This window comes from Pyrus communis, chromosome 11, assembly GCF_963583255.1.
Source record: "Pyrus communis chromosome 11, drPyrComm1.1, whole genome shotgun sequence".
Taxonomy (NCBI): Eukaryota; Viridiplantae; Streptophyta; class Magnoliopsida; order Rosales; family Rosaceae; genus Pyrus; species Pyrus communis.
The window spans coordinates 991445-1017514 of NC_084813.1; the positions used below are offsets into that span (position 1 = coordinate 991445).

Below are 26070 nucleotides of genomic sequence, written 5' to 3' on the forward strand. Positions count from 1 at the left end.
TAAATAGTAAATTGAAAATAATCCTTTTTTCCCTGGTCCTTCCAATTAAAAACTACTGGTACATACTCGTGCTTTTGGTGATGAGATACAAGTTGAATTCAGTTATTCAAATACTTATATTATTTGCATTAGGGTGCAAATAACATGTACACTAAACTAATAAATATTTTGGTCACATTACATTAAAAAAACAAATAAATATGAGAGCATGCGGAGTTTAGTGCACATTGATAGAGACTATAGAGACAAATAAAACGAGTATTGCGAATTAAGGCTATCTCCAATACACATGAAAATTTGAAAGGTATAAATTTTTATTTCAAATTTGATGGTGAAGGAGTTATTATCAATATTAATGTCATGTATCTCAAATTAAATGGTCTAGAGATCAATTTTTCTCCAACGCGTTTAAACAATTGGATTCATTTATGAACTTAGAGTTAAGTGCGAAGTAATATTTAATTCTGCATTTACACTGGCGGAGCCATGTACATGGTTAGGGTGGGTTCTAGCATAGCGAAGGTTTGAGGTTTTTAATATTAAAAATACTAATTAGTTCCGCTATTATATGATTTTTTTATGATTCTAACCTACCCAACTAATGAAAAATCTGAATCCTAATTAGTTTTCTTTTAGAGAATATAAAACAATAAAAGTGTTTTAAATGCTAAAAAACTAACCACTTTAACCAACAATAAAAATTTATGGTATTAAGTTAAAAACTTCATTGTCATTACTGCAATACATGGCTCTCTATAGATTGTAACATTTCACCACTCAATACACTTACTCATAAATTATGAAGGATGTTTGTTAATTCAATACATAGTTACAAACCTGACTCGACATTTTGCAGTGTAAAAAACAATAGCCTACACTTCTTGCCAAAGACAAAGAGGCACCCAGACATAGATATTTATTCTTTGACTCTTAGTCTGAAAGTTTGTTGATGTCTCTTTCTTGAAATAGCTGCGAGTTTATTTGTTTATTGTTTGGATTTTAAGAGTTCATACTTGAAATTTTAATTATTTTAATTTAGCCCACCTATCAAATAATTCCTTATTTTGTTATTGGGCATTTAGTCGTATATGATTATGTATTTAACTTCAAACATTATATTTGATTCTTATTTGTTGTGCATCGAGGATGATATAACATTTGAAGTTAAATTTTACTTTGAGTAAATTTAACTTTATAACTTTTAGTTTTTAACTATTAGATCACAGATAGCCTAAAGAGAATGAATGAGTTATTGATATGACTTCCGCACTTGACTAGGGATCATATTTTTTTTATTTTCCTCTTTTTTATTATCTATTTAACTCTGCATGTGTAAATTTATCTTACGTGCTCTCAGATTTAAGCATGGATAAAGGAAGAGGGGGAGTGGATCATGTAGTCGGCAATTGACATTTTGTTCTTCGTCAAATCCCTATGATATGAATCATAAACGAAATGACTTGATTGTAGTTGTTATTTTATTTATTTGTTTTCACGACAAGGTTTTGTCTGCTCATAATCATCCCTTGACTGATCGATTAATATACGCTTAAATTAACCACTTCACGTTTGGCATCTGCTCCATTTGAAAAATTAGAATCGGATTAAGAACAATATCTTGTCGACATGCATGATATCCATATGCAAATTAATCAAATAGAGTGAGCAAACATTGACCTTACCAAAAACCCTTGAAATTCCTTTGAACTTTGAAGAACTAGGCACATTTAATTTTTAATGTGGATTTTACGCACACGTATTATTAGTATTGGATGACACGTATCTGTATATATAAAGCCAGCAGGTTCCCTTTGGGGTCACGGTTTCACCAAAAAATTTTGGACAAAAATGCTCCCCAAACAAAAAAAGTCAAAAATAACCAAAAATAATGCAGGGGTATTTTGGTCGTATAAACAGTATTTTTTAATAATTAATTATTTTTGTACAGTTTTTTAATAATTAATCCCACCACGTAAAATTACTATTCATCACACCAAAATTAGCAAAAGCATCCATCAAACTAGTGAGAAGTTAGAAATCAATGAAAGACTTTATGTTATTAGTAGTTAACCTGCATAACGGATCAGAGATCTCGTGAGACTTTGACATGTAACCAGTGGCGGATCCAGGATTTTAAACTCGGGGGGTCCCAATAGTAAAGGTTAAAAAATTTATAGACAAAAATAACATTGAAAAGTTAAATATAATACATTTTATTCAAAAATCATTTGCATAACAATATTACAAGCTATAAAATCCTAATTCAAGCGTCCACGACGAGGTTTCATGGTCTGAAAATGTTCCATGATAGCTTCATTACCAATACATGAAAAAACATCTTTCTCAATGTAAACAACTAAGCTGTCACTCAACCATTGATCTCCCATTTTGTTGCGAAGTGGACCCTTAATGATATTCATAGCGGAAAATGCCCTCTCCACTGAAGCAGTTGCAACCGGTAAAACCAAAGCCAACTGAACAAGCAAATATACATATGCAAATGTTCGATGCAACCCTTTCTCCACCATTTTCTTAGCAAGCTCATTAATTCCCCGCAATTGAGAAAAATCATTATCAGAACGCACAAAATGAATGTAAATATCAAGTTGATCTTGAAGTGCCGATCTATCTCGATCCGTGAAATCTTTAGGATACATATGAGCAAGGCGAACAAGCTTCTCTTTATCAAAAGCTACAAATGAATCATTCGGACTCAAGCATGCCAAGCAAATAAGCAATTCGGTATTACCTTCAGCGAAGCGATCATCTAATTCTGTAAGTTGGAAATCAATGACCTCGAAAAAGAGCTCCACTTTGTAATGATGATGATTGGTCTTTCTTGGAGCCTTACGCAATGACTTCCCTTGAATGACATATAAATCATCCATATTAGGCACCTCAATTTCATGTTCAACACAAAAAGATGATACTTTATCAACCAAAAGATCAAAATTTTCATCATTCCTCATGCAACGTAGTTGTTCTTTACATGTCTTGACTAAAGCCATTGCATTCACAATCTCTTGATCTTTTTTTTGCAATGCTTGTGACAAATCGTTTGTAACTCCTAATATGGATTTCATCAAAAAGAGGAGGAACACAAACTCAAAAGATTGTAAATCTTTTAATAACCTTTTTGCTTCACCAACACTATCATTGTAGCAATCTTCAACAATCATGTCAAGCACATCCACCACAGATGAGAACATTGTAATCAAACTAATCAAAGCACCATAATGTGAGTTCCACCGTGTATCCCCAGCACGTTTGAGACTAGTTTCTTGATTTAACCCTTGCCCCGTTTCAAGACAATCATTTTCAATAGCTTTCAAGAGATTTTCTTGTTGTTTCTCTCTAAGTGCATCACGACGCTTACATGAGCATCCAACAACATTTACCAAACTATTAGTCAATGTGAAAAAAGCGGCAACATCAGAGTTTTTCTTTGCTACGGCAACAAGAGCTAATTGTAGTTGATGAGCAAAACAATGAACATAAAATGCACAACTTTCTTCATCCAAAATTTTTTTTTTTAAGGCCATTGAACTCACCTCTCATATTACTCGCACCATCATAACCTTGACCTCGTAGGTTGGAGTAGCTCAAGTCATGTAGTTTCAAGAACTCATCAATGGACTCCTTTAGTTTACTTGAAGTTGTTTCGGTAACATGTTGGACTCCCACGAACCTTTCAATTACTTGACCTTTGTTGTCCACATAACGCAAAATCACCGCCATTTGCTCCTTTGTTGAAATATCACGTGATTCATCTACCATTATAGAAAAGAATTTACTCTCTTTCACTTCTTTCATAATAGCCTTAATAGTTTCGAAGGCACATGAATTGACAATATCTTTTTGAATTGAAGGAGCTATTAGCTTGAGATTTCCCGGAGCATTTTCCAACACAACTTCCTTTATTTTCTCATCATGATTTGCAAGGAATTGCAAGAGCTCTAAATAATTCCCCCTATTATTCGAAGTGACACTTTCATCACGGCCACGAAAAGGAAGGCCTTGTCGCAACAAGAACTTAGTGCAATCTATTGATGCATTCAAGCAAAGACGATATTTCATACACTCTTCTTCTGATTGTTTGATCACAACTGCTTCAATATGTGTCTTTTGGTTCATTAGATAACTAGCCGCTTCTCTAGCTTTATTGTGGAAACTACCAATAGGACCAACATGTTTGTCAAAACATTCTCTTGCATTCTTCCATTTCTTAAAGCCTACCCCAGTGAAGGCATCGCTTCCTAATTGTGAAAAGTTGATTTTAAAGAGATAGCAATGAAGACAAAATGCCGCATCTTTAGATATACTATACTCCAACCAATCATATTCTTCAAACCACGAAACAACAAATCGTCGTTTTTTCTTTGCATGCAAAGTGTATGGGAACTCATACTTTATAGGCCTACAAGGTCCCATTTGCAAATATGCTCTGCGGACCTCATCTTGAATATTAGAAGGATAGTCATTCATTCGAATTCTTTTTCCCGGGTCTCTCTCAAGATTATTAAAATCAATGTCACACTCATTTTGTCTTGAGCTCGAACTACCCGAACAAGTAGATGGTGCTATTGGCTTTGGCTTGAAAAATCTTTCCATATTTCTTATTTCTAAACTACACATTTAACCAAAAACACAAAACATATACCAATCAACCAATAAACAAAAATTCCATCTAAATTTCAATTATAAAATGAGTATACAAACATAAAACACATCAACAATCATATCAATAATAGACTAAAAATCTCCACCAATATCTAATATAATTTAATTGAGATTAGATTAAAATACCAAAAAACTTACTTGAATTTGGAACCAAATAGTGGTGGCTTGGAGAATTGAAACAAGTGGAGGTATAATATTGGAGTAATGTAATTATAATATTGGATTGGGTGGGATTAGAAATTTAGGGTTTTGGGTGAATATAAGAAAGATGGGGGGATTTGGGGGAAAAGCAGTGGAAGGAACGGGGAAAGGGAAGTGAAAGGGACAACAGGAAAGATGGCCCTTCAAAAAGAATATGTAATTGGTGCCTTGGTGGACCAATTTCAAACGTTGATTTCATTGGTTTAACAAAAAAAAAAAAAAAAAAAAAAAAGGCCAAAACACTGCGTTTTGGACTAATTTTTTTAATGTCCTGTTTTCTTTCTTCTCCCCTGTTTTCTTCTTCTCCCCTGTTTTCTTCTTCTGCGTTGCAACCTGCAACAGTTGCAACCTGCAACAGTTGCAACCTGCTGCTGCAGCAACACAGACAGCCTGCACAGGTCTCGTGTTCGAGTACGAGGGGTCCTGCGGAAAATTTCTAGCAACATTTTAGGATGGCCGAGGGGTCCTGGGACCTCCCAGGACCCTCTGTAGATCCGTCCCTGCATGTAACATAAAATTGTAGTCATTGTTGTAGCTTACACAGAAAGAAGCCTCTGCAGCTTTTAAACAACGTCATTGCGCCTCCCTTTGGTTCATAGGGTAAAATCTCCAAGCCCCTTTAAATTTAATCTACTTCTTTCTTTATACATAGTTCCACTGCAAAAACTACGATATATAGGCCTACCAAAGAATTTGGTACGCTAATCGCTCAACAGCAGTAAACCAGGGCTTCAAACTAGTGTCATCTTTTTCTCTCTATGTTTGCTACCAAAGAATTTGGAGTCTATATCGCTTGTTAAAAAAAAAAAAAGAGGTTAAAGTTGGTTTTATATTACAAACGGTCACAACGCCCAACTAGAGTACCCACAGTAATGCGAATGATGTAAATAACGATATTGATATCGAATATTGACGTCATATCAACAACTGTATCGTTCACGTTATATCAACAACTTTATACTAATGTACCATTCGTTTATGACTTTATACTAATGTACCATTCATTCTCGCACTTCCATGGGAGGTCGAACTCGACATGCATGCATTTGTCAAGAGGGAAGCAGCACTGAGGAGTGAGGTGATGAAACAAAAGTTAAAGAGAGAGGAGAAAAGGTAGAGGCAGAGCTCGGGTCTTCGGGTTTTCCTTGACCCGGTTGTAATTTTACTAAAACATCTCAAAACATTGCAAGTTAATGAGGGTTCCTTGATAAATCCAAAAGATTAAATTAGATCAACAACTTTGAAATTGTAAATCCCATCTTTCATGTCTGAAGTATCAGAAAATGGTTCACATCCTTGAGATTTGGAGGGGAACTGTTGCTGCTTCAAGCACTTCTTCCATAAGGTAAGCATGCTGAAGGGTCTCCAAATTTCCGAGTTTCTGCAACAGATGCTGCTGACAGTTCTCAGCAGCCATAACTCCTGCGGAGTAAGCTCCGTGTACAGATCCTTGGTGGTCCATGCTAACAGCTTCCCCACCGAAAAAGAGATTACCCAAAGGTGCCCGAAGCCTCTCATATATATCTCCTGGCTTTCCAACCAAATCCAACGAGTAACATCCAAGAGAATTCAGGTCCGTTCCCCATCGTGATACCAGATATTGAACCTGTTAAATAGAGACCAGTATAAGGTAAGTCCACAAATTTTCATATGATTAGACTCCTGAGCACCGGCATTGAGGAGAAATTTTATCCCGCTGGCTGACTACTTAGGGACTGTCGCTTTTTTTCAGTTACCTATGGTACAAATTTGAGAAAATAAAAAGATTGACCAAAAACTGAGAAATATCTGGAAACGAAGAACTTACTGGTTCAGTGGCATCAGGCAACATCTTCTTAAGCTGCAACATCACAAAATTAACAGCAGCATCGTTTGTTAGTTTTTCAAGGTCATATGCAAACCTTCCAGCAGCCATGTAAACGAGGACCGGATGGCCTGTGGCCTTGTGAAGATTGAGAAAATAACCACACGCAAAAGAATTTGGTGCAACAATGCCCAAGAGCTCTACATTTGGCCAGAAAACTTTCTCAAACCGTAAGGCAACTTTGTTTTCATTGCCCACACCGAGATCAGAAATTGCAGCAACCTTCCACTCAGGCAACTGGGGTACAAACTCAATCAACTTGGCTTTAAGAATCCCATGGGGTACTGTTATTATAGCAGCATCTGCAATGAAGTTTCTTCCGTCCTCAATTGTGACCATCACCTTGTTAGACCCATTTAGTATCTTTATCACCCTGATTATCAAGAATCGCAAAAATTAAAAACATAGTCTTCCCTAAGAATGTGTGCACTTCTTAATTTACTTATCTTACATTTGAGAACTCAAAAAGCATAAGTTATTATAAGAAGTTGCACCCTAAACTCAAAAAGGATACGTTCACAAAAGGATTGGTAATACTGAGTAGAAGAAACCTAAATTTGTCGTTAAATAAACCATTGCAATAATCAAACTATCAACGTATTCTCTTGAAGTGAAGAGAGAAGAAAATACAAACTTTCGTATTATTCATCCATCCAGACTTAAAAAACTATCATAACCAACGTACGACACCATCTGAGCTTTGAGGCTGGGGCAGTCATACTGATATGCCATAGGCTTCTGTTTCGACTGTTTTACCAGCTCTCTTCTTAGAGATAAGAGTTGTATTTATCTTAAGGTGTATTTGGTAGAATAAAAAAAATCGAAGAAATTGCCTTGCATAGAAGACTCTAGTGTCAAATATCTCTTTGGAGAGCCAATACTGTAATAATATAGATTGCATATTTCAAAATTATATCCTATCTGTATCTGTTAGGACTGAAGATGGAGTGGAATTAGGCAAAACCAGCGAACCAGCCACCATATTCTAGTCATCACCCAGTAAATTCGAGCAAAGTTGAAGTACAACCCAAAATCAAAGAAGCCTGAGTCTTTGGAATTGTAGGCCCTAACAAAACTATATATATTCAAAATCTAATGTAAACCTTGGAAGCTAATCAGCTATACACACAAAATGATAAAGCTAATCCAAGTAACAAAGCTTGTCAAGGAATGAACAAGCTATATTTATAATTTGAGAACCAATGGTGGCAGAAAGGTCTAGGAAGGAGGGGCGTTAAGAAAAACATAACTAAGAACATCACAGCAAAGAAGAAAGTTCAGAATCCGATTTAATGTCTTTGACCTCAACAAAATGTATATATATTGCTACCACAAGGGAATTATGCCAATTTTTTTGTTTGCAGACTCACAATACACCCATGCCAACTCAAGTAAACGCATTTGTCAATTATGCTACATGCACACATACCTGTGATTCAAGCGTACATCAATATCTTTTGCAAGAGCCTTTATTATTGGGTCATACCCTTGCACCATAAGTCCATGACCACCGGATAGAACATGCTCCTGTATAACAAGTACCCTCAACTTGTAAGCCTTCATGAATAGATAACTCAAAGGTACCTAGACTTAAATGCATCATGATTACCCGGCCGAAACAATTCATTCCCCATTAAAGAGATCTCTCCCAACGTAATTACCAAAGAGGCATCACTTGTAAGGAGATATTGAACTAACCTGATCCCAGTTTTTTAGTGATATTACATCCGCATCTGCAGCAAACCACGCTTCCATTCGACATATGTACCATTGTAACACTTCGTGAGCAAGTCCGTTTTGTCTACATATGGTGGGAGTTAAATCAGTAAGACCAACAGATCAAACAATGAAGCATAATACAATAAAATGTGTCCTAATACCTTAATTCAGGATGCCTATCCATCACAACAGAAATTGCTTGAGAAACGGACATGTCATCGGTATGCTCATTCCTTACTTTCTCAGTCTAGAGAAATAAACCGATAAAAGTTTGTTTGCAGATTGCATCAGAGCTAGATTCATAATTAACCAGAAAATCAAAGCACCCGGATTGCAGTTTAAAGATTCTACCTCTTTGAGAATTTTCGTGAAAGTATCACCAACTTCAACGACTATCTTTTGAGGCACTTGGCAGCCATCCGTATCAAAAAGTGCAAAGCTGGAAGGTAAAACAATAGTTCAGACTCAATATTAAAATTATTACAAAGGAAAATGTCATGGCATGATTCTGTGGAAGATAAAATTTTAAAGAATGCAAAAGATAAGGCCTGAATTCAATTTTTTCCGCTGCTTCAAAGATGAAAATTGCAAAAAACAAAATAGGAATTTGACAGAGTTATGTGAAACATTGAAAGTACTAATATCAGTTCTAATGACATCAAATGGAACTTTCCCAATGGTTTACACATCCTATGATTAAATAAATCTATATCAAGTAGATAAAAGGAAGACACTTCTACCTCTTAAAACTTGTGTGCAACACATTTACGAGCATAAATCCAAAGTCCAGTCAGAAAAATAGTAACTTAATCAATGATATGATTACCTTTCCAAATCGTGATCATACAACACAGAGTCATCACCACTCGTACGGTATAGAGTAAGTCCTAAGCGGCGTATCAGTGGAGCCAAAGGATTCTCGTTGCAAACACCATGTAGCCTGAAATAAAATTGAAGACAGTATTATACTATTAGTTTCAACCTAAGTTAATCTTCTTCAGTTCTTCAAATGCAATGCACAACCGGAAGCGACAGCAGCTTTTTAAAACCTCTAATTATAACTTTTAGTAAAAAGGATTCCTTTCAACACTGAGAGAAGCATACATACTCCAAGACCCAATTTATAATAAAAGAAGCAGAGTTCATGCTGATGAATACAATGGACGAGGGAAAAATATAATAGATTTACTTAAATCCGCTCTAGTCCGCCTAGGCACCCACCTAGCCGCTAAGCCCCAGCCCACCACCAATAACGAGCTTCTATGCTTAAAGAATAAGTAGAACTAATTTCCGAGAGTAATGCTCATAACCTAGGAAAAGCCACATTAAGTGTAAATTGTTTATTTCTAACCCTTTTCATGTTCATAGGATTCTATGCAAAGTAACAGGAGTTAATCTCAATCAAACAGCAGAAAGGATTCAAATACAGCATAAAGCATACAAATTAAACAATGAAACATAAACTAATGCCACGGGAACCAAATTAAACTAATCAAACAGCAGGAAATTTGTTCATTAACATGTACAACTATATTAACCAACCAATTTGGTAACAAGGATGTAAAACTATAAAAAAAACAACCAAAAAAAGGGAAGTCCTCAAATACTCAGAACTAAAAGCAATGAAGTTACCATGATGCTCCCATATCGACTGGACAACCAAATGAGTAGTCCGTATGAATCCGGCCACCAAGTCTGTCCCGTGATTCGAGCAAAATCACCTGAGAAAATGATGACATAAAGTTAAGACATTGCTGAAATCAAGCAAGATACAACAATTTTTCAATCATTCCTGAGGGGCTAAACATATTCACATATACAGAGAGAGAGAGAGAGAGAGAGAGAGAGAGAGAGAGAGAGAACACTAATAGTTGCAGATCACTGACCTTAAAAGATGCATCATGGAGAATACGTGCAGCAGCAATCCCTGATATCCCACCACCAATAACAATAACAGAAGGGCATGCATTCTGTTGCCTCCCAATGTGAGACGAAACAGAGCCTACTCAACACAAATATCACAATTTTCAGACCAAAAGCAACAAACTTTTTCAAAAATAACAACCCAAATTTTCAAATGCAAATTCAAATTATACAAAGACAGAAATCATACCATCAAATAATACAGCAGAGAATGGATCCTTCGGGTCCATTGGAAATTTGGAATTGAAAAGAAAATTGGGAAACGAAAAGAATTGAATTTTTTAATTGAATGATTAATTCGAACAAAATTTGGAATTTGGAATTGTGGGTTTCAATTTTCAGGGTGTATAGGAATCTTGGAGACTAATTGGAAAGAATGACAAAGAATGAATATTAGAAGGCCTGCAATTATGCGGCTGAGATTGGAAGAAGAACAACTGCAACGCAGCTTCTCAAACCAGCTCATGTCATTTATCATGTCACATATGCTCTCTCTCTCTCTCGCTCTCTCTCTCTCTCCTCTCTCTATATCACAATTCGAAACGGAAAGAAGAAGAAGAAGAAGAAGAATCGTCTCTCTCACTTCTCTGCAACAATGGCAAGTTAAAACTTTCAACCAGATGTTAATATGGCATGAATTCTGAATTCCCTTTTCGGTCAAGGGGGGATGAAGGCGACGAAAGAAGACAACCAAAATCGCCAATTGCGATGGCCAATGGCCAATTGGGCGAATATTTTATGAATCTTCAAGCTCGGATCCAGCAGCGTCCAATTTGGACGCAAACTGTTCAATGTTTATAAGCCTAAAGGATTGTAAAGTTTGTTATTAATTGATTTTTTTTAATTAAATTATTCACAGATATTTTTGTCCGATTTTCTTTTTAAATTATAAGTAACGGCCGACTCTCTATCCGCACGTGTCAGATTTATTCATCGATCACATTTTTATTTTTTCATGTAATTCTTACTTTATTACCTTTGAGTAACGTGGTCTTCAATACTTTGTTACTTTTTAAAAAAATTCGTCTTAGTTTCATACTTAAGCTTTGATTTTTTGACACTTTAATATATCTCTATTGGGCTTTTTGTAAGTTCTGCACTAAGTGATAACATAACCTAACTTTAGTCTATCGTATTTGTTTAGAATTAGCTAGACACAATGACTTAGATTTAGTGAATCAAAGTTATATCACGCCATCGCTTAACAGAGAACCTGATGAAAAGTTTAACAGAAATATTAAAGTGTTATAAAAGTCAAAATTTAGGTGTAAAACTGAAAAGAAAAATCAACGTCGAAGTATGAAAGTGCTAGGAAATCAAAGTTATTTTGACTACTCTTTGGAGATACATATTGGCCAAGGCCGCCTCTAATTTGCATGATTGATGCATGTGGAGATATATAAAATCCAAAATTGTAGTACAAGTTGGAAGAGAAAAAGCCAAAAAGGAGGGAGGCGAGAGTAAAAGTAGGCAAATAAATATTAGGGTTTGTTTGATTACGATATTAATCTTGATAGCATATGTCATTTTATTACGGAGCAAACAATAATTATATTTATACATCTTAGTGCAGGTCTGAGAATTTGGATTGTTGGGTTAATGAACAATGTGCTTCTCTCTTAGTAGTCCTTACTCATTTGTTTCAAGTTCCAACCATATTTTGCTCATGTTACTCATTGTTTTGAATCCAAACTATCTTGTTATATCGACGCATTTTTTATTTGAATCCGTTTTTAGATTTAGTGAACTACGAATGTATTGAATTTACATACATGATAGCTATGCTAGGTAGATCAGCTTAACGATAGCGGCAGCAATTGTGACATTAATAGTGAAGGTGACAAATAGGCTTGTAAATGTAAACAATTTAGGTCTGCTACATCAAAGTCGGGACAAGAAGCAACATCCCCCTAGGGTCGTTGTGAGAGTCTTCTTTTTTCTTTATAAGCTGTTGGTATCCTCTCTTTGTGAGAATTTGTAGTTTTTTTTTTTTTTTTTTTCTTTTTTTCTGATTAATGGTGGTTTGTTTAATTAAATTTCTAGGCCTGCTAAGTCTATATTGGGCTATTGTATATGTGGTTGCATGAACACCTTACATCAACACAGCAACAACAACAATAATTAATAAGAATAATAATCTATGCTGTTATATATTAAGAGAATTCTCCCTGCCAACCAATATGATGCCGAACAAGAGTCTCAAAGAAACAAAAGATAGATAATATAGGAATCAATCAACTAAGAAGAACGAAGTTCGCTCAACGTTGTTAATTGTGAAATCACCTGACACGACCAAGCTAATTATTATAAGGAGAAAACGCTCTCTTCTTAAGATTTTTTTTTTTTAATTCACTATTTGACTGCTTTTAAAAAAAATATATTCAAAAGGAGCCCCTTATATAAGGAAATTACCTTACATTTTCTAGATTATTAACATCAATATTAGGACTTGAGAATCACTCAACTAAAAGCAACGAAGCTCGCTCGATGACGTTAATTGTGGGATCATCCGACACAACCAAGCCAATTAATTGGAAGGAGAAAACACTCTCTTCTTAAGATTAATTATTTTTTAAGTTCACTATTTGACTGCTTTTTATAAAATTCAAATGGAGCCCTTTTTATAACTTGGAAATCACTCAACTAAAAATAACAGAACTCGCTTGATGTCATTAATTGTGAAATCACCCAAGACCACCAGACTAAACCTTGATTGGAAGGAAAAAACACTCTCTTCTTAAGATTAATTTTTAAATCTTAATTTCACTAGATCATGAGATTTACATGGTAGAAGAAAAAAATTTGAGTGAAAAAAAAAGAGAGTTTTAATGAAACACTCTTGATACTGTTTATGATATTTTTAGCCTAAAAAGTCACTCTTCGTAATATTCACTTACACATTTATTTTATCATTTTGATTAAAAACTAAAGTTTTCAAATCATTTTCATTAGTTTTCTAAAATAAATAATAAAAAAAAAGCTATTAATTTTAATTTTGAAAAAAAAAAAATCAGTATTGTTTCTTTCCATTTATTTTCCAAAAGCCCATGTCCTTAACAGCCGCATTCCGATCCATTGCAGCAAGCGTTGAGGTTTGCCAAAAGTTCACTGCTGGTGGGAGATGGAGCAAGGAGAAGGAAATCTCCAACGGGTTTTGAAATGGGCATCAGAAATTGGAATATCAGACTCAACCAGTTGCCAAGCTTCGTGTTTGGGCCACTCTCTCGCCGTCTCCTTCTTTCCTGATTCCGGCGGGTATGCAATTTCTGCACTAACATCCACGCTCTCCTCTCCTCTCTTTTAATTCACCAACTTTCTGCTCTCACAACAACTCACAGAAAAAATGTTGCAGGAGAGGTCTGGGTGCTGCTCGTGATCTTACAGAAGGAGAGTTAATTCTCAAAGTTCCAAAGTCCGCTTTGATGACAAGCACAAGTCTTTCACTGAAGGATGACAAACTCTCTCTTGCTCTCAATGCTCATCACTCTCTCTCCCCTACCCAGGTTTTTTTTGTAACTCATTTTTTTGAATTTTGATAACCCAATTGTTTGTTTTTGCTGAATTGAAAAACCCAATTGTTTGTTTTTGGTGAAATTAAATTCCTTTATCGTTTTCATACTATGCAGATATTGGCTGTTTGTTTACTGTATGAAATGGGGAAAGGGAAGAGTTCATGGTGGCACCCTTACCTGATGAGTTTGCCGCGCAGCTACGACATTCTAGCAACTTTTGGTGAATTTGAGAAGCAAGCTCTGCAAGTTCAGTTGCATTCTGCTTACTTACTTTTCTGTGTGTTTTCCTTTTGTTGTTGGGATTTAGGAGCTAAGACATTTTTCTTTTGCAATATTTATAGGTGGATGATGCTAAATGGGCTGCTGAAAAGGCCACATTGAAGGCTGAGGATGATTGGAAAGAAGCTAATGCGCTCATGGAACAACTTAAGCTCAAGCCTCAACTTCGGACAATTCGGGCATGGCTTTGGGCTTCTGCAACTGTGAGTATACACTCTTTCCCGGGTTTGAGAATGATCATGGTGCTTAGGGTTTGAGATAATTGTTTGAATGAATTAATTTTCCGTTTAACCATTCTGTTATATCAGTAAGTTTGTTTTAGGTATCTTATAGTTTCGGAATTGCCTGTGTACAAAGGAGCAACTATACTTGGGTTTCAGAGTTTTCTAAAAATGAGTACACAGACATAAAGTTGCCCACCTTTTTCTTTTAATGAAAGATGAAATACGTTAATAGGGTTTCAAAGATTACATTTTGGATTATTGTATATGATTTGGGAACCTTTCACATTGATAAATCACAGATTCCCCGATGAGTTTTGGCTTTTTTTAAACCCAAAACAAGAACAACAGGAAATCGTATGTTTCCCAATTTAATGGTGCATTAAACTAAGAAGCATTGAACAGGACTGTATGGCTACTTCTTTCGCATCCAACCACAAAGTAATTGACCAAGGATCTTATACCTTATGATGCTCGGCTTAGATTTCTCGATGTGAATTCTATACTCTGGAAGTAAACTCATGTAGCTAACTGTCTGCTAAATGGAAGTCTAGCTTATTCAAAATATCCACGGCTGATGTAAGGGTTTGCATATATTAAATATATATATGTACATTATACATATGAATTTCCATTGTCTAAGTCGCTAGTTTCAGAATTCATTTAACATTCTTGGCATATTGTCCATATCATAATAAATTGATTTGTGCACAAAGGAGCAACTGTATTAGGAATTCAGAGTTTTCTACAATGAGAACACGGACATTAGTGTATCCAAAATGTAATGCAAACTGTGTATCTCTCTGTTCTAGTTTTGTTTCTTTGTTTTCTTCAGCCTCTCTTTCATTTTATTTTCTCTGTTCTCTCAGTTCACAACAAGAAATCTGTATGTTTCACGTCATTTACAATATTCAATGTGACATCTTACTTGTCAGATCAATCAGTTTCACTTATATATCACTGATTGAATTATCCACATTATTAAATCACATGTTTCACGGTGTACAGTTTTGTTGGTTTAATGAACCGTTTAGTAGTACTGTCATGTAATGGTTGGACCTTCTGGTTTTTTAATTAATATTCCAATGTTTCAAATTGTTAAATTGTTATCTTATTTAAAGATATCCTCAAGGACGTTGCATATACCATGGGATGCAGCTGGGTGCTTATGTCCTGTTGGAGACTTATTTAATTATTCTGCACCTGGAGAAGAGCCTTCTGGTTGTGAAAGTATGGAGCATGCAACGCATGACTTGGTGAACGATGATAGTTCTGGTACGCTGGACGTGGACGCTTCTGATTCACGAAGATTAACTGATGGAGGGTTTGAGAAGGGTATGGATGCCTATTGCTTCTATGCTAAGAAAAGCTACAAAAAAGGGGAGCAGGTAATATGTTCTTTTTTGTCTCCTGTTAAAGATATCATTTATTGCTGCATGATAGCTTCCAGGTACTCATTGTCTTCTAGTTTTGTGGGCTATGTCTTACTACATTGAAATATTTACATCTCTCTTCCAGTTTCAAATAATCTGTGAATCCTAAAGTGCTTTACATTTTTACATTTCTGACATAGTTTGACTTTGAGTGGCAAATTTAAGGTTATTTATTAGGTTAACCTATCTTTGTTTCTTCAAGATATCTGCTAAACCTTGATATTTACTTTTACAGTATTTGTGGTAGATGGTGAACCACCTTGGTAAATAGTTTATGATTGATTTGATGTAGACCATAAGGTGGGTGTTGCCATTGGTTATGGCGTAGAAGATAACTAAATATTTAGCAATCAGACAACCTGTAGGCTATGTTTGGGTATGGGACTTTGAAGTTCCAAGGTGTCGAGGCCAAGCAAGGAACGGATCACAAAATGTTAATAGGAGGGATTAGAAATGCACCACATGAGCAGTAAAGGTATATGAGAGGAATCTGTAAATGACGACTTGGAAGGACTAGTTTACAAATCCCTCATACATGCCTTGGCAATGCTCATGAAATGCATTTCTAACTCCACTCTACACATTTTGTGGTCCATTCCTTACTAACTTGGCCTCAATCCCTTTGGAGTTTGGAAATCCCTCACCCAAACACAGAGAAAGGAAGTAAAATAAAATTCAGAGTTTGCTAGTGGTCTGGAGTTAGCATGGAAAACCAGAGTTTAATGGTTAGAAAAGGTGAAAATGGAAATCGTAAAAAGAAGAAAAGCTTGGAAGATGCAGTCGTGCTTTTGTTCATGGTTGAATAGAGAATCTAGTGTGGATGCTTTGGTTTTGATGAGATTTTTAATTTCCAATTATACGTTACAGTAGTAGTCTGGCTGCAGGTGCTTTGGAATATCCAGGATATGGTTTGGGATAGTAGTGCTGTTCTGCATTAGCTAGTTAACTAGGCTGTCTTTCTGATTCTATGTAGTGCTGTTGTGAAAAAAGATAAAAATATTTATAGCTGTATCCAATTCCAGTGTTTGTTTTATAACTTTATGAGTGCATATTACTTCAACTTTGTTATCACTTCCTTGGATAGGATTACTGGGATCCATTTGGTTTCATTAGGTTTTTTTTAGGTCTTGAATTGGATTTTTTTAACCGATACTTCTTTATTGTATGCAGGCCCTTTTAAGCTACGGAATCTACACGAATCTGGAACTTCTTGAGCACTATGGCTTTCTCTTAAATGGAAACCCAAATGACAAAGTTTTTATTCCTTTGGAACCTGAAATATATTCGTCCTGTTCCTGGCCTAAAGAGTCATTGTATATACATCAGAGCGGGAAACCATCTTTTGCTCTACTGTCGGCTTTGCGATTATGGGCAACCCCACAGAAACAGCGAAGGTCTGTTGGACACCTTGTTTATTCAGGACTCCAACTCTCAATTCAAAATGAGATGTATGTCATGAGATGGATATCGAAGAAGTGCAACACTATTTTGAAGAGTCTGCCGACATCTTTTGAAGAAGATCGTTTGTTATCAAGTGCCATTGACAAAATCCAAAATCTTGAGTCCCCATTGGAGCTCAATCAGTTGTCATCCACTTGTAGAGACGAGATTTGTGCTTTCAAATCTAATGTTGTGCAGAAGGGAGAAAGAAGTAGTATGCAGTCAAGGGAGAGGTGGAGATTAGCTGTGGAGTGGAGGCTCAGTTATAAGAAGATCCTGGTTGATTGCATTTCTTATTGTGATGGAACTGTAAGTTATCTATTTCATGAAAACAACTCGGTCCAAAAATGAAAATCTTCTGCTTTCTTTATTTCATTTATTTGTTTTGATGTGATTAAGAGAATACATTCAGATTGGGGAATTCTGGTGAAATAATGGGTAATAGTTTGCTTGTAAATAACTAAATATCGAGTCAAGGGGTAGACGCTTGAGGCGAGAACCTTAGGCAGCGGTTGATCAAATTCAAACAATTAGTCACATAGAAAGCTAGTACTGTATTTGCACAACACATCAAAATAAACTATCCTAATCTGATGTCAAATAAGTAGTACTGTGATATAGGAAGGCTCTGGTTTTCGGTTTCTCTTCCTACAAAATTGTGCATCTTTACTAATAACCATCACTTCCATCTTTGCTTCTTGTATCGTTAATTTCGTTTTTGCTCAATATTATGTCCTTGATTCAAACATCATTTTCGTATTACGGAGCTAAACCGTGTCATGGTCATGGGGCATACTGTAGAGCTTTGCTTGATCAATGAAATGTACATGCTTGATCATGTAAAATAGGCATGTGTCCAAGCTGCTTTGGCTTTGTAAGTGTTGTACAAGCTGAATGAGTTAATGATCTTACCATATACGAAGGAAATCCGGGACTTTGCGGTCTTCCATTGGCAACCCAATGTTTATCGGGATCCAATAGTAAGGACCGAAAAGTTGAAGAAGTCGGCGAAGGCAATGGAAAGATGGGTTTGTACATAAGTATGACATTCGGATTCATCGTGGAGCTTTGGGTTGTTCTTGTGATTTTAGTGATAAAGAGGACCGGAGACATTTCCATTTCGAGTTTTGGTAACAACATGGAAATGCTTGGCTTGTTCAGAAGAAAGAGTCAACATGAAAGACAGCAGTAGTAACTTGTAAGGTAATTATTAAGGTCTCGAAACTGTTTCAGTTCTGTCTTGTTGAGTTCGGATCCTTGCCGATTCTGTTTGCGAGGATCTAGAAATTCATGAATCATGTTTGTTTATCGTAAATTATGCATTTAGAAATCATTTTAAATATTTTTATTTAAAACTAAATATAAACAGTACTTGACAAAAACTGATAGCACGATGTCCGATCAACGAACACGATTTATAAATTACCATCATCCTCACCAAAAGAATCCAAAGAGGATCCTGTTGCATCATCCTCACCAAAAGGATCCAAAGAGGATCCTGTTGGTGTCTTGGTTGGAAGATGGTGTTTTTGTACTAGAATAAATTTTGTTTTGTTAGATTAGACGATAGATTAACCACGGACCTCAACATGATTGAAGTGATCCCATGGCGGTCGAAAAACTTGCAAGGCACTCAGCATTGCATTTTGCGTGTGCTGCTGTAATCAGCTGTCGATAGCTGCGCAATATGTCTCGGCAAATCACAAATGACTAGCTTTCAACGAATTGACAGACTAAAATTTTACACACTATTTTCGAAATGATTGACAAATTGCAGTCTCCATGATTGCAACCAAATCAAACCCATCAAAAAGGTCCCAAGGAAAATTGAGAAAACATAACCAAACTCAGAAAACAAAACTGATACCAGTCGAGTTTTGGACAAAAAACTGAGCAAAATCTTAAGAAAAAATAAAGAAGATGGATCAGATACACCTGGCTTGGTGGTCTCTGTGCAATACAGAGATGTAATTCGCTCAGTTATTTCAGCTTCGATCATTTGGGGAAATAATCATCACTTCCATCTTTTCTTTTTCTTTTTTCAACAACAATATCATAAAACATACACTAAATTCAAAAACACAGAAGAAATTTAGAAGAAAATAAATAAATAAATAAAGATGGTGGATTTTGGAGATTTGGGAAAGATCAGAGTTCTGGCTTGGAAATTAAAAATAGCGCAGGTTTGAATCAGCTTCGATCATATGGGGAAAGTAGCATCACTTCAATCCCAAATCCACCCCCATATCAAAAACCCTAATTTCAACACAAAATTAGGAAAAGCACGCAAATTAAACAAAGAGAAAGACGAAAACTTTGTCCGAATCTGCGAGAGAACAAACAACAAGAAGGCCCTCAACTATTCACAGAACCCGTATGACTATGGCGTCGGCTCATACTCAGCGCCCAATGTTATGACGGCGATGGTAATCAGTTTATTCGACGCCCATTTTTACAAACCCTAACCCTAATGTATAATTAATCCTACATACTCACAATAACAACGCAGCTGGAAGGCGGAGAGAGATGAGTATGTTGTTGGAAGGACTGGAATTTATAGGCCCTCGCGAACTGCTTCGAAACCCTAATTTCTTTTATCTTGTAGCCGCGAATGCCAGGTGTACGGCTGATCTTTTGTGTCTTTCCATCAGCGGTCGGTGTCGACCTATTCGATCTTGCGTCCCTTTTTCTCCTCCTTTTCATCGGGCTGTGGGCTTTGAAAATAAAAGCCCAAAAAATAAATTGAGTTTTAGGTTTGAGCATATGGGCTCGTTTGTAATACCCAATTATTTTGATTGCAAACGGCGTTTCACTGCAGGGGCGAAACGCAATAGGATAGATAGCGTTTTACCGCAATGGGAGTATTATTGCTCATCATCATAAATTATGGTGTATGCTCACCACCATATTTATAACTGTTAGATGAGTTTGAATTTCAAAATTCGTATAGTAGATGAGCGCAAATCTCAAAATTCAAACTTATTTAACATTTATAAATAGAACGATGAGCATTATCATGATTTGAGGGTGGTGAGCAAAAATGCACTCGCCCGCAATAGCCAAGTATTGCCCCTTTTACAAATACTACACAGAAACAAACGAATTTTGTTACTTATGTATCGTGGAGACACCATCGTTCGAGATTCTTTCTTGTGCCAACCAATACAAGAAGAAACAAAGAAGGAAAGAATGATACCAGTAAGTTACGTGGGAGAGAATAAACACCTACTTTTCAAAACCAGAATATCTTCACTTACAGAGATCACATTCTTTTCTTTTGCAAAAAATGTTCAGATTTCTAAAGCGCTTGACGAAACCAAAAGCAATCTGCAACAATGAACAAGCCAGCCGCATCGCATACATCGTACGTAATGAATTCCGAAAGCCGCCTATAAATGCAGAAACATAAGCTCAGCAACCCTCAAACTGCTTCTTCTTTTAAGCATTTGAAACCTTTGCCTCTTTAAAAAGAAAAATATTTTACACAAAAATGGCTTCTGCAGCAGCCGTCAAACGCTCCGATTCCATAGCTGATACCATGCCGGACGCCCTGAGGCAGAGCCGGTACCACATGAAGCGGTGCTTTGCAAAGTACATCGAGCAAGGAAGAAGGATCATGAAGCTTCACCATCTGATGAGTGAAATGGAGACAGTCATAGATGACAAGGATGAAAGGACCCAAGTTTTGGGGGGTGTTCTTGGCTATATATTGTGTTCAACTCAGGTTTCTAATTAAACACTTCTTTATATATATATGTTCTTTCATTTTGGGGGACTAACTAGAATTTTTAACTGTTAGACCGTTAGTTAATTAAAAATACAATGACTAAATTTTAATGGTTAAAAACTCAAGGGTATAGGATATTCCAGAGCATCATAGAATTTTCGTTAAACAAATAATTATTGGTTTTACTTTTGACTTAATGAGATGTCTACTTAATATAATCCACAGGAAGCTGTTGTTGTTCCTCCACATGTTGTCTTTTCAATAAGACTAAATCCAGGATATTGGGAATTTGTTAAGGTCAGCTCTGAGGATCTCTCAGTTGAGGCTATCACTGTCCGAGACTTCTTGATATACAAAGAAGCTTTATATGATGAGAAATGGTACATGTTTTTTTCCTTCTTAAAGTTTTTTTCATTTTTACAACACGATATTCTAAATTACTCAAATCTACGAGGAGCGAGATTTGATTTTGGGTGCAAGGGATGAGGATGAGCACACTACCTTCGCTAATCACCAACCAGCCTAACCCCCATATGCTTTTCATTGCAGGTCAAATGATGAACATGTATTGGAGGTGGATTTTAGAGCAATTGATTTCTCTACTCCTCACTTGACTCTATCTTCCTCAATCGGAAATGGAATCGATTATGTTACCAAGTTCACCACTTCAAAGCTAGCTGGAAAACTGGATAATGCACAACCCCTTGTGGATTACTTAGTTTCACTACACCATCATGGAGAAGTATGGGAATCACAGCAATTTAATTTGACAAAAAATAAAATTTGATGCAGAGAAATTCAAATTTCATTCTAATGATAAGGTTTGAAACATAGTTTATGTGATTTTGAATTTACAGCAACTTATTCTAAATGAGACCCTCAACACGGCTTCGAAGCTTCAGGCGGCTCTGATTGTAACAGAAGTGTACCTCTCAGCACTTCCTAAGGACACACCATTCCAAACTTTTGAACTAAGGTGACTCTTCCTCTCATGTTCTATCTGCCGGTGTCATGTAATGTAACTTGCAATCTGAAACCGAGCATCATGTACAGGTTTAAAGAGTGGGGCTTTGAGAAGGGGTGGGGAGACACTGCAGAAAGAACAAAGGAGACAATGAAAATACTTTCAGAAGTACTTCAAGCTCCAGACCCATTGAACATGGATAGGTTTCTCAGTAGGCTTCCCACAATATTCAATGTAGTAATATTCTCTCCCCATGGCTACTTTGGCCAAGCGGATGTTCTTGGCTTACCAGACACGGGCGGGCAGGTATTAATTTGAATACTTTATCCGATATGCTAAGTCTCCTTGCAAATGGAATTCGTTACTGAGACAATTTTTTTTGAATCTGCTATCGAAAACAGGTAGTTTACATTCTGGATCAAGTGAAAGCTATGGAGGAAGAATTGACCCTGAGAATTAAGCAACAAGGACTTACTGTGAAGCCTCAAATTCTTGTGGTATGTTTCATATACAACTATGGCCGATTTGCTTGGAAGTTGGAAGGTAGTTCGGTTTATTTAACATTATCTAACCACTGGCTACAATAGGTGACAAGACTCATACCAGAAGCTAGGGGAACTAAGTGCAACCAGGAGTTGGAACCAATCAATGGCACCAAGTACTCTAACATCCTTAGGGTGCCATTTAGGACAGAGAAGGGGATCCTACGCCGTTGGGTTTCTCGTTTTGACATCTATCCCTATCTTGAGTTGTTTACACAGGCATGTTTTCCATCGATATTTAAGTTCATACTTTTAGAGTGCTCAATTATTTATTTTGTTCCTTATGCACTTTCTGCTCTAAAATAATTGTTCCATTTGTTTCAAACTACTAGGATGCGACTGCCAAAATCCTCTACCTGATGGAAGGAAAGCCGGATCTTATTATTGGAAACTACACAGATGGCAATTTGGTGGCGTCTCTCATGGCTAATAAACTTGGGATAACTCAGGTCACTGTTAATTTATCTTATAGATACAACCGTAACACATTTTTCTCCCACTTTGTATTTACTAACCCGTAGCGCGTTAAAACCAGGCAACTATTGCTCATGCTTTGGAGAAGACCAAGTACGAAAATTCAGACATCAACTGGAAGGAGTTAGATCCCAAGTATCACTTCTCATGCCAATTTCTTGCTGACACAATCTCAATGAATGCTACAGATTTTGTCATTGCAAGCACATACCAGGAAATTGCAGGAAGGTTAGCAAAATTAACCAGCATTCATATGTTCGGACACCCTTACTAAATGATTACATTACAGTTTACACCATAATGTACTTGGATGTTGTTTTGCAGCAAAGACAGACCAGGACAATACGAAAGTCATACTGCATTTACGCTCCCGGGGCTCTGTAGAGTTGTTTCTGGCATCAATGTATTTGACCCCAAATTCAACATCGCTGCTCCTGGGGCGGATCAGTCTGTATATTTCCCCTACTCAGAGAAGCAGAAACGGCTCACTTCATTCTATCCTGCCATTGAAGAACTACTGTTTAGTAAAGAGGATAACAGTGAACATCTGTAAGTCCTGGACTAGCAAATCATTCTTTAAGAATTCAAATGCTGATCAAAAGTAATCTAACGTCAACCTGAACCATTTTCTTGAACAGTGGATTTCTAGTAGACCGGAAGAAACCTATCATCTTCTCAATGGCAAGGCTGGATATTGTTAAAAACATTACCGGGTTGGTTGAGTGGTACGGGAAGAACAAGAGGCTTAGAAATTTGGTTAACCTTGTGGTAGTTGGTGGATTCTTTGACCCTTCGAAATCAAAAGATAGAGAAGAAATCGCTGAAATAAAGAAGATGCATACACTGATAGAGAAGTACCAACTCAGGGGTCAGATCAGATGGATAGCAGCACAGGCTGATAGGAACCGAAATGGAGAGCTCTACCGTTGCATTGCTGACACAAGGGGAGCTTTTGTGCAACCTGCCCTGTATGAAGCATTTGGTCTGACTGTCATTGAGGCAATGAACTGTGGATTGCCCACCTTTGCAACCAACCAAGGAGGCCCGGCTGAAATCATCGTTGATGAGGTCTCTGGTTTCCATATTGATCCTAACAACGGAGATGAAGCAAGCAACAAAATCGCTGATTTCTTTGAGAAGTCCAAGACTGATGCTGCATATTGGGACAGATTTTCCAAAGCAGGCTTGCAGCGCATATACGAATGGTAAATACACAACCTCTGCATCCATACTTATTTGGTTAAAAACCAACATCTTTTTCCATGGAATTTAAAACAAGTTATCGAAACTTTGTAGCTACACTTGGAAGATATATGCAAACAAGGTGTTGAACATGGGGAGCACTTATACTTTCTGGAGGCAGTTGAACAAAGAGCAGAAACAGGCAAAGCAAAGATACATCCAGATGTTCTTTAATCTCCAATATAGGAACTTGGTATGTTACAGATTATGCTTATACAAATGGATGCATCCCATATCTATTTCTCATTCTATTAAGCTCGAGACTTCGACCCTAATTTTCATCGGCATTGTTGCAGGTGAAGAATGTGCCTGTCCCAAGTGATGAACCTGAGCAACCAGCTGCGCCAAAGCCAACTGCCAAACCACAGACCACATTAAGGCATGTTAACCTGAGCAACGAAACTTTATTAACACGCCTTAAATGCATGCTTATCGTTCTAAAATGCATCTGTTAACATGACCTCTCTTATTTCTCTAATCACATTGTACTGTTCATCCAAAACTAACAACAAATGATTGATGTGCAGCTCAAGGCGCTCACAGTCTCGATTGCAAAGGTAAAGAGTAAGATCGCCACAAACGGCTTGTTTTCAATCTTTTCCCTAAAGCCAGCATAAACTGAAAATTAATTCTTGTCCGCATAATTTCAGGTTGTTTGGAAATTAAGGTCAAATAAAGGGAGCTTGATCTAGGATTGCCATTTGAGCTACCCAACTGCAATACTGCCTCTTCTGTTTCCTATACATTAACTCCCTATTATTCATTTGCAAAGAAGAATTATTGTTGCATAACCATTGGAGCATGAAAGTTTGTTTTTATGTAATAAAATTATACCAAATTTACAGTTTGTGAGGCTTTCAATTCATATTTTCAACCTAACGGTTTGGTGTTGGTTTATTTACACTTTGTGATTTTATGCACGATGAACTCAGTATTATTTTTTATTATTTTACTAGACGATATTTTCTAATTTAATTTAAAGGGAGTAGGATTTGAACTCGGTGAAATAAAAAAAAACGGAGGGAAATAACACTGCCCTACTCAACTAGTGTAATCCACATCTAAGATTTACTCAATGACACTACATGGTGATTAATTAACCTTTCTAACTAAATTATTATACCATTTTCAGTTCTTCAATTCGTTTGCCATAACAATTTAATTCAATTCAACCGGTGTATTAAAAATATCGAGATATTGTAATACCAATTTGTCCTGCTCACATCGATCAATTTTAATTTTAAATATTAAAAGTACGTATAATTAACAATCTCTTTGTTTTAAGCACTCTCTCCCCCTAATCTCTATAACTATCGGGGATTCTCTCCCTCCCTTTCTTCCTCTCCTCCCTCACTTCCTCTCACAGTTTTTTCTTCTTCTTCTTCTCTCTCTCTCTTTGTATCTTTTTTCTCTTTCTCCAAAGATGAAATCTTGAGCGTTCAAACAAGAGGAGAAAAGAGAAGGAAAAAAGAAGAGAGATAATCCTTGTGCTAAGCATGTCATGCTCCGACAATACCACTGGTGGAATAGGGGTTATGATTTTCACTGTATTAATTTTTCTCCTCCACCTCCCATATGTTCTTATTTATTCGCAGTTGATTTATTAAATCTTATAATTAGAAACTATAACAAAAGTACAAAGAAATAAAGAGAAAATACGAAACAAAAATGTTTTTTTGTTCACTAGGTGGCTAAGGAGTATACGGTCACTCACCCTTTGATTTGATATCAATGACGGATCAAATCAAATGATAAATCAACATATGAATCATCTGGTACTTGGTAATCAAAATAACAGAAATCAAATCCGATAATCATTCTAGCGTTTAATCCAACCGAAAATAAATAT

General features: G+C 36.4%; 4 protein-coding genes, 1 non-coding gene and 1 pseudogene across 6 annotated transcripts; 2 read left to right on the forward strand and 4 right to left on the reverse strand.

Annotated features, from left to right (window-relative positions):
- Window positions 1–2258: 2258 nt before the first annotated feature.
- Window positions 2259–5408, reverse strand: LOC137707684 (uncharacterized). Its single transcript, XM_068446589.1, has 3 exons — window positions 5231–5408; window positions 3552–4256; window positions 2259–3448 (listed from the first exon to the last, which is right to left on the reverse strand). The coding sequence occupies exons 1-3, from the start codon at window positions 5406–5408 to the stop codon at window positions 2259–2261; spliced, it is 2073 nt and encodes a 690-aa protein (XP_068302690.1).
- Window positions 5409–5995: 587 nt separating this feature from the next.
- LOC137707826 (probable polyamine oxidase 4) lies at window positions 5996–11176 on the reverse strand. Its single transcript, XM_068446749.1, has 10 exons — window positions 10578–11176; window positions 10351–10466; window positions 10097–10185; window positions 9291–9404; window positions 8816–8903; window positions 8626–8711; window positions 8444–8546; window positions 8175–8272; window positions 6689–7118; window positions 5996–6487 (listed from the first exon to the last, which is right to left on the reverse strand). The coding sequence occupies exons 1-10, from the start codon at window positions 10615–10617 to the stop codon at window positions 6170–6172; spliced, it is 1482 nt and encodes a 493-aa protein (XP_068302850.1). The 5' UTR covers window positions 10618–11176; the 3' UTR covers window positions 5996–6169.
- A 2268-nt stretch (window positions 11177–13444) lies between these two features.
- Window positions 13445–18095, forward strand: LOC137707901 (protein SET DOMAIN GROUP 40). 2 transcript variants are annotated; one of them, XM_068446842.1, is made up of 6 exons: window positions 13445–13642; window positions 13740–13890; window positions 14014–14145; window positions 14241–14381; window positions 15521–15787; window positions 17003–18094. In XM_068446842.1, the coding sequence occupies exons 1-6, from the start codon at window positions 13509–13511 to the stop codon at window positions 17621–17623; spliced, it is 1446 nt and encodes a 481-aa protein (XP_068302943.1). In that variant the 5' UTR covers window positions 13445–13508; the 3' UTR covers window positions 17624–18094. The 2 variants fall into 2 exon arrangements, with proteins under 2 accessions (XP_068302943.1, XP_068302944.1); XM_068446843.1 differs by having other exon boundaries at window positions 13504–13642; window positions 13726–13890; window positions 17003–18095.
- A 1097-nt stretch (window positions 18096–19192) lies between these two features.
- On the reverse strand, window positions 19193–19296 carry LOC137709602 (small nucleolar RNA Z103). Its single transcript, XR_011064894.1, has one exon. It is a non-coding gene; the product is annotated as a small nucleolar RNA Z103 (small nucleolar RNA).
- Window positions 19297–19415: 119 nt separating this feature from the next.
- On the reverse strand, window positions 19416–19501 carry LOC137709605 (small nucleolar RNA Z103; annotated as a pseudogene).
- A 1213-nt stretch (window positions 19502–20714) lies between these two features.
- Window positions 20715–25087, forward strand: LOC137708145 (sucrose synthase 5-like). Its single transcript, XM_068447147.1, has 15 exons — window positions 20715–20996; window positions 21225–21379; window positions 21549–21741; window positions 21857–21975; window positions 22053–22269; window positions 22365–22460; window positions 22551–22724; window positions 22838–22954; window positions 23041–23207; window positions 23304–23528; window positions 23618–24184; window positions 24276–24414; window positions 24518–24600; window positions 24749–24778; window positions 24872–25087. Exons 1-15 carry the CDS (start codon window positions 20763–20765, stop codon window positions 24885–24887), a joined length of 2532 nt encoding a protein of 843 aa, XP_068303248.1. The 5' UTR covers window positions 20715–20762; the 3' UTR covers window positions 24888–25087.
- The last annotated feature ends 983 nt before the right edge of the window (window positions 25088–26070 follow it).

What these genes read in the sequence shown, in the direction of transcription:
- LOC137707684 (XM_068446589.1), bottom strand. Translation starts at nt 5,408, where the DNA reads ATGACTACAATTTTATGTTACATGCAGGGACGGATCTACAGAGGGTCC. An exon ending in GCAGGTTGCAACTGTTGCAG is followed by an intron (nt 4,257 to 5,230) that starts GTTGCAACTGTT and finishes TTTCACAATTAG; the next exon opens with GAAGCGATGCCTTCACTGGG. An exon ending in TGGTGCGAGTAATATGAGAG is followed by an intron (nt 3,449 to 3,551) that starts GTGAGTTCAATG and finishes TTGTTGCCGTAG; the next exon opens with CAAAGAAAAACTCTGATGTT.
- LOC137707901 (XM_068446842.1), top strand. Translation starts at nt 13,509, where the DNA reads ATGGAGCAAGGAGAAGGAAATCTCCAACGGGTTTTGAAATGGGCATCA. An exon ending in TTCTTTCCTGATTCCGGCGG is followed by an intron (nt 13,643 to 13,739) that starts GTATGCAATTTC and finishes AAAATGTTGCAG; the next exon opens with GAGAGGTCTGGGTGCTGCTC. An exon ending in GCTACAAAAAAGGGGAGCAG is followed by an intron (nt 15,788 to 17,002) that starts GTAATATGTTCT and finishes TATTGTATGCAG; the next exon opens with GCCCTTTTAAGCTACGGAAT.
- LOC137707826 (XM_068446749.1), bottom strand. Translation starts at nt 10,617, where the DNA reads ATGGACCCGAAGGATCCATTCTCTGCTGTATTATTTGATG. An exon ending in TCCATGATGCATCTTTTAAG is followed by an intron (nt 10,186 to 10,350) that starts GTCAGTGATCTG and finishes TCATTTTCTCAG; the next exon opens with GTGATTTTGCTCGAATCACG. An exon ending in CACTAAAAAACTGGGATCAG is followed by an intron (nt 8,273 to 8,443) that starts GTTAGTTCAATA and finishes CTTGTTATACAG; the next exon opens with GAGCATGTTCTATCCGGTGG.
- LOC137708145 (XM_068447147.1), top strand. Translation starts at nt 20,763, where the DNA reads ATGGCTTCTGCAGCAGCCGTCAAACGCTCCGATTCCATAGCTGATACC. An exon ending in GAGGATAACAGTGAACATCT is followed by an intron (nt 23,529 to 23,617) that starts GTAAGTCCTGGA and finishes TTTCTTGAACAG; the next exon opens with TGGATTTCTAGTAGACCGGA. An exon ending in TTGCAGCGCATATACGAATG is followed by an intron (nt 24,185 to 24,275) that starts GTAAATACACAA and finishes GAAACTTTGTAG; the next exon opens with CTACACTTGGAAGATATATG.